This window comes from Centrocercus urophasianus, unplaced genomic scaffold (genome assembly GCF_019232065.1).
Source record: "Centrocercus urophasianus isolate 14NV4802_14NV808 unplaced genomic scaffold, USGS_Curo_1.0 seq_10, whole genome shotgun sequence".
In the NCBI taxonomy this organism is placed as follows: Eukaryota; Metazoa; Chordata; class Aves; order Galliformes; family Phasianidae; genus Centrocercus; species Centrocercus urophasianus.
In genome coordinates, this window is record NW_024884142.1 from 17,483,348 (window position 1) to 17,489,430 (window position 6,083).

At 36.6% G+C, this 6,083-nt stretch overlaps 1 protein-coding gene across 2 annotated transcripts in view; it reads right to left on the minus strand.

Moving 5' to 3' along the window:
* The window catches only part of BMP5 (bone morphogenetic protein 5), a 53,626-nt gene extending 47,824 nt beyond the window's left edge, over positions 1–5,802 (minus strand). Inside the window, exons 1-2 of one of the 2 annotated variants that reach the window (XM_042822624.1) lie at positions 5,552–5,802; positions 4,589–4,956 (exon numbers count right to left, since the gene is read on the minus strand). In XM_042822624.1, the coding sequence (XP_042678558.1) occupies positions 4,589–4,838 (250 nt within the window). In that variant the 5' untranslated portion in view covers positions 4,839–4,956; positions 5,552–5,802. Of the gene's footprint in view, positions 1–4,588 lie in introns of both variants that reach the window. The other variant, XM_042822617.1, reaches the window with a different exon arrangement.
* Positions 5,803–6,083: the final 281 nt, after the last annotated feature.

A 6,083-nucleotide genomic window follows, 5' to 3' on the forward strand; every position in this document is an offset into this window, starting at 1 on the left:
AAGGAAGAAAGGAAGAAAGAAAGAAAGAAAGAAAGAAAGAAAGAAAGAAGGAGGGAGATAGAAAGATAGAAAGAAAAGGGAAGGAAAGGAAGGAAAGGAAGGGAAGGCATTCCTAAAATTTGAGGGGAGAAGTTAACAACCCTGAGGCCTGAGGCATGTATTCTTCAAAACCAGCTCCCCTTCCACAATCCCTGATATTTTATGTCTTAGCAGTCTATATCCCTCACTGATGATATTTTATCTTGAAGAAACTGAATTAGCTTAAATTATGAAATGATCTACTAAATACACTTCAGGTCTGATTGTATTTAGCAACATTTTCCTTCTCAGATGAAACAAAAAAAAATGTTTGTACAGTTATTCGTTGTGGATTAATGTACTGTAGGATTCTTAAAGCAGCTCTATAAAAGTTATGCTCTACCGTGTTAGCATTCTTGGCTGAACACAATGGACTGTAAATCTTGTGAATTTATGTATTTGTTCAGTGTTTTAAAGAAGAACAAGACAGTGTGCAACCTTAGGGTAGAGAAACTGGACTAAAATGAGCAGTCTTTCATGCCTCCAATAGGGAATATTCACTTAGATTTCCATGCCTGATTTAAAAACTGATCACAGAGAGTGTATTTTTTAATTATTAACTATGTTAATTAAAATGACAGAATCACATTGAGTGTGAAGATGTTTTGATGGTGCGTTAATAACTCTAAAAGTCTGTATAATATTGCATTGTAATCTAAATTAGCATAGGGCAGTTCAAAAGCACAAATTTTCCAGTAATCTTCACATCTGAGTTTTTGAAATTAATTTAGCTGCTAAGAAAAGCATGTCAAAAAAAAAAAACCACAAAGCTTTTATATGTTTACCCCCTATTACACATAGAGCATGAATTAATTCACAGAAAAATATGGAGGAAGAAAACAAATTCGCTTAGCAAATGCAACAATCTGTTTAGGAAAAAAAAAAAGTCACAGATGTGTTGTAAACCAATGAGAATACAGAACATTTGAATTTCATGAGAAGGAACATGGAAGTCTAGTGGATTTAATGATCACTTTGATGGTAACATAAAATTCAGTCCTTGAAATGCTCAACTGTAGTTTCAAAAAGTGCTGCTGTTTCTCCCAGTCCAGGGCATGTCTATGTTTTTATTTGAGCCCACTCTTTCGGTGAGAGGTGAGGACTGGGAATGCTAACATTTATCTTAACAAAGTCCTTCCTCAACTAAATTTTGAGTGAGCACAAAAGTGAGCAGAGCTACATTAGCATTATTTGCATGTTCTCAGAAGAACAGGGTATCCTATATATGTCATTTTAGGAGTTCAGCCAAAAAGAAGATGCCAGAACTCTAAACAGTCAGGGATTTGCAACAATATAATAAAATATAACAACAGGATAAAAAACACTCAGTGAGGAAAACAAAGTCCTGAACTTGTAGGTGATATAATCAGATCTTTGAAAACCCCAGTGTATTTAGTGGAGGATTTATTCTTTGACTGCTGGACCAACCCCAGTTAACTCTTCTGCTACAGTCATCAATATTTGTGGAGAGCTGCCAATGCACACAGTCTTATACAAAGCACAGGACAAGGCATATTCTCTGCCTTGTTGTATCTTTCAAGAAAGAAAGAGATGGAAATTCCGGTGTAAGGAGCAGGTGTTTACAATTTTAACTTCAGGAGAAGTAAATGCAATCTTGTTTTTCTCCCTGGTTCCTTGACGAATTGCAGTTCCCTTGATGATTATTTTTTAAATTTGCTTTGGAAAGTGAGGTATTCACAGCTCTGACAGGTTGATTTTTTATCAGAATTAACATATGCATTCCACTTTTTATTCTTGAGTGTAATATTATTTGTCATTTCTCATTTTTTTTTTACTTTACTTTTTTAATTCTACTCAGTCTTTTCAATCTAATGCTTAATAATTTTTAACAAACATCTTAGTTACATATTTCTTGTTTAAATATTTTTATCTTCAAATAATATAACTAGTTGCAACAATATACAAAAATTTCAATTTAAAATATCAACATGATTAATAAAGCTTTATAATTACACCTTATGTAATTAATAGTGTGCAAGTATGAATATGGTGAATAGTTTTTCCAGTGCAGATTAATTTGATGCAAGTTGACTGGGGCTTCAAATCTAAAACCTTTTGAATTATTACTGTGCTGCACCAGCATTTATTGATTTTAAGGTACAGTGTTAGCATTCACTTATCACTGCATATTTTTTCCCATTGTATATTAAAAGAGCTTGCCCTCATCTGTCACAATCTTATGTGGCATAAATCATACAAAATGGTTACCTGTTTCCATGATTTATTTTGTTATTATGTTAATTATACCGAAACATAGGATTGTTTAATAAAAACGCTGAAGTTAATCTACATCAGTCGTCAATATTTCTTACACATGCTACATGGTGGAATATGTGATAAACCACAATAACCAACCAGTATAGAAGGGCATTTGAAGTGAATTAGGGTTTAGCCTCACTAAGAGCTGAGACATATTTTAATTTTACAGAACACAAACAAACACTGCTATTTACTTTTTTTTCTCCTGTAAGCTAATTGAGTCTGTTAACCATACTCACTAGAAAAATAACACACTCCCCCACTTTTCACAGCTTCGAAACACGAGTTGAAATATACGCAGACTTTAACTTCTCCTAAAAACTATCTCAAGGCAATGCTTCCTTCCCAACAAAATGAGACTATATTATAAACTTCCCAATTAAGGTAAGACACTGGAAACCTGCAGCGTCCCAGAGAGGAGTTTCATCTGGGAAAACACGGCAGGATCAGGCCAGCACACGTCTGACACTGACCCTGAGACTTACACTCATGAAGTGCAAGAAGTCCTCCTGCAATCAGAGACGTTTCTTGAAATCAAAGAGTAGATCCCATGTTAACAGCCATCAGTGCCATTGATGAAATGGTCTCTGACATATTCACAGAGGGTTTTTCACAAGACAAGTGAGAAAAAAAGTTTGCAGGATCAGGACCTTGCCTAATGCTGAAGAGATCAGAGCATTTCTAGTTTTTCTTTGTAACATTGCCTTTTTAAACTCAGTGTATTCCAGCCACTCTGGGTGAATCGAGTCATCCGATGATAAGTTAAAAGAAACGCAGAGATAAGAAGTAACTCTTTCTTAAGGATGAGTAACACACTTTCCAAAAACAGAGATTTAATTTTCTTCTACCCTGCTATTTCGGGAGCAAGAGCAATAAGCAAATGCATTTAGAGTTCAGACATATGTTACTCCTAAAAAAAAAGATCTCAGAATTAAACACCCCCCAATCTGCCAAACAAATGTAATTTTATTACTATGCCAGCTAAACTCCAGGGTGTCATTTTTTTCCCAGAAATTTTAGCTGTTGAGGAGTTTAGTGTTTGGAAACATTTTAAATCCTGCTGCAGGGATTAAAAACCTGGTAGACATAAAAGGTATAGAACTTGTGTGATAATCGGAAGGTATTTCAGAACATGTGCCATTGCTTAAAAAGTTTCTACAGAAAGCATTATCCTGGAAGGTAAGGTTTTATCAGATTTTGCATGAGCTTACTGAGAAGTTTCCAATTAAATCTGCTACTATTTAGATCAAACAAGAAGTTTTTAGATAGCTTTATGAGTCCTGCAGCATTTAAATTACTTATAAAAATAGTAAATACATTTCATGAATTATTTGCAGCTTTCTTCATGAGATTTAGGTTGCCTTCTATTAAAGAAATCTGTAACTCTTTTTTTAACCACAACATAACTGGTAAGCATGTTTACTGTACTCAGAAGCCAATATAATTTAGTTTTATCAGGTTTTGTGTCTGATATGATACAATTTTCAAAAGCATTCCTTGCTTGCATGTTTCTGGTGTTTAATTCTCTAATTGATTAATGGCAGAAAATAAGAACTGTTGCAGACTTTGAGCACCATGGCAGTGTAGTAAAACACAGTCTGTGGTTATTAAACAGAAATAACAAAGAAACAGAAACAGATTATATAAAATCCAGCCAGCCAGCTGAAAAGATAATAAAAATCTGACTCTTACCATTAGAAAAAAAAATCCCAAATAACCTAAGAAATCTTTTTTTTTTTTTTGTCCCCCCTCAGAAATGGCTTGACTTTTCCCTTTTCACAACATCCTGGGTTTTAAAATATTAACAACTGATGTTTGTTCATGTCTGAGCTTTAAACAAAACAGTGCGGGAAATAACCGAGCAATAGGCATAAGTGTTTGATTTTTTGAGATTTAAAAAAAAAAAAAAAAGGAGTTAGTTTGGCCTAAGGCTAGAATTTTCATTACATCAATGAAAGAAAGAAAACAGAAGCCAGCAGAGGGGAGTTATAGAAACTGACTTTATATAAACAGTGAGAAAAATCTTTTTCCATGGCCACCTACAACGTAGCTACTTCACCGTTAGTACAACTTTTCTTTTGCAAGTGGCACAGCAGCCAGGGCCCAATCCTGCTGTTTTAGAACAGGTTACACTCCGGCTGAGACATTTCCCTCTCTCAGCCCTCCAAGATCAGCCTAACAGTTCGTCAAACAGAGCAGAAAGAGCAACAACAAAAAAACTTTGACATACCTAAATTGACAAAGCTCATCACCATGTCAGCATCATTCAGAAAGTTGGTGTCGTGCAGGCTGGCTAAGGGAGGATTCTGTGTGGCCAGGGTGGTCATGCGAGACAACTGTATTCTCCGCGAATATCCATTTGGAGAGGCAGGGTATCCTTTCTGCATCCCTCTGCTCTCCCCTGCCATGGATCCCTTCAGTGAGTACTCCAGCTCCTCGGTATCCTCTTCATTTGTCATGGCATTATACAGGTCCAGCATGAAGAGGGGTGCAGAAGAAGCCTGCTTTCCTGGTGAAAATGGTCTGGGTCTGTGAGGTAGACCCAGGATAGAGAGAATCTCTCTCTGAATCTCCCTTCTTTCATGGTTCCGCAGCCTCCTGTAAATAAAACTTGAATGGACATGATTGTCTCCTAAACCTCCCTGTGCGTGACCCACCAGAACCCAGCAATTCCAGAGCAAGCCCACGAAAGCTTTGAGTGCAGTTAGGTTCATCTTTGAAAAGAAAAAGAACAAGGAAAAAAAAAATCTTTTCTCCTACTTGTCCTGAGTTCCTATGAGGTCTGCTTTCCCAGTGGCTGAAAAACAAAATTTACCTATTCTTCATGTCAATGTCATCTCTAAACGTAACATCTTTGGTGACTTCTCTCCCCCCACCCTGTTTAAATATTATGGAATGTGTCAGGTTGCAGTTATTTCTAAGAAAGCTGAAATTCAGACTTCCAATTTTCCACTCTTGTTATCGTTTTTTCTGCATTTATGGAGCAGAAGACCAGTATTTTGTCAGCTGACCTAGGCATTCCTATATAAACCTTAGATAACCAGGTCTTGGGTGGGGAGCTGTATCAGCAAGAGCTGTTCTTCTGACACATTGTAGTTCCCAGAGTTATCTTCCCTTCTTATTCTGAGTTCTTCGTACACCTTGCGCTCTTCCCAAGATAAATCCTGAGTCACAGATTAGTCTTGATCTGTACCTTGGTGGTGTAACACATATCTGTCCAGCAGCCTGGTGATAACGTTAACATCTTTTGAAGCGCTTGAGTGTAAAGTAATTCTAAAGCATGTACTAATCAAATTAATGTGTTGCCATGAATTTACTTGAAAAAAAAAAACGTCTGTAAATCCATTCAACCCTTTTCAGCTTCTTAACTGTTATTTCCAACTCTTGCAGGCACAAATATAACAGCTCTCTTCAAGAGAGATCTAAAGACTAATGTAAGCACAACCCTGCTGGGAAAGAAGAGGCTTCTCATTGTAATTTGAAACGGGTATAGCAAAAAAGTCCTTAACCCTTCTGTTGCCAGACAAAGATTTAAGCCTTCCTCCCCCCCCACTTACAGTAATGCACTTAATTTGCCTATCGACTGCTTTTTCTTTCCTGGCAGCTTGCAGAATATCCAAGCAAGCACTTTTAATTTTAGCAGTTTCAGGATGTGTAGATAGCTGAAGGCTTGGCGTAATGTGGAAGCTCCTGCGACTCTACTCAGGAGTCTATAGTTTCGTAAC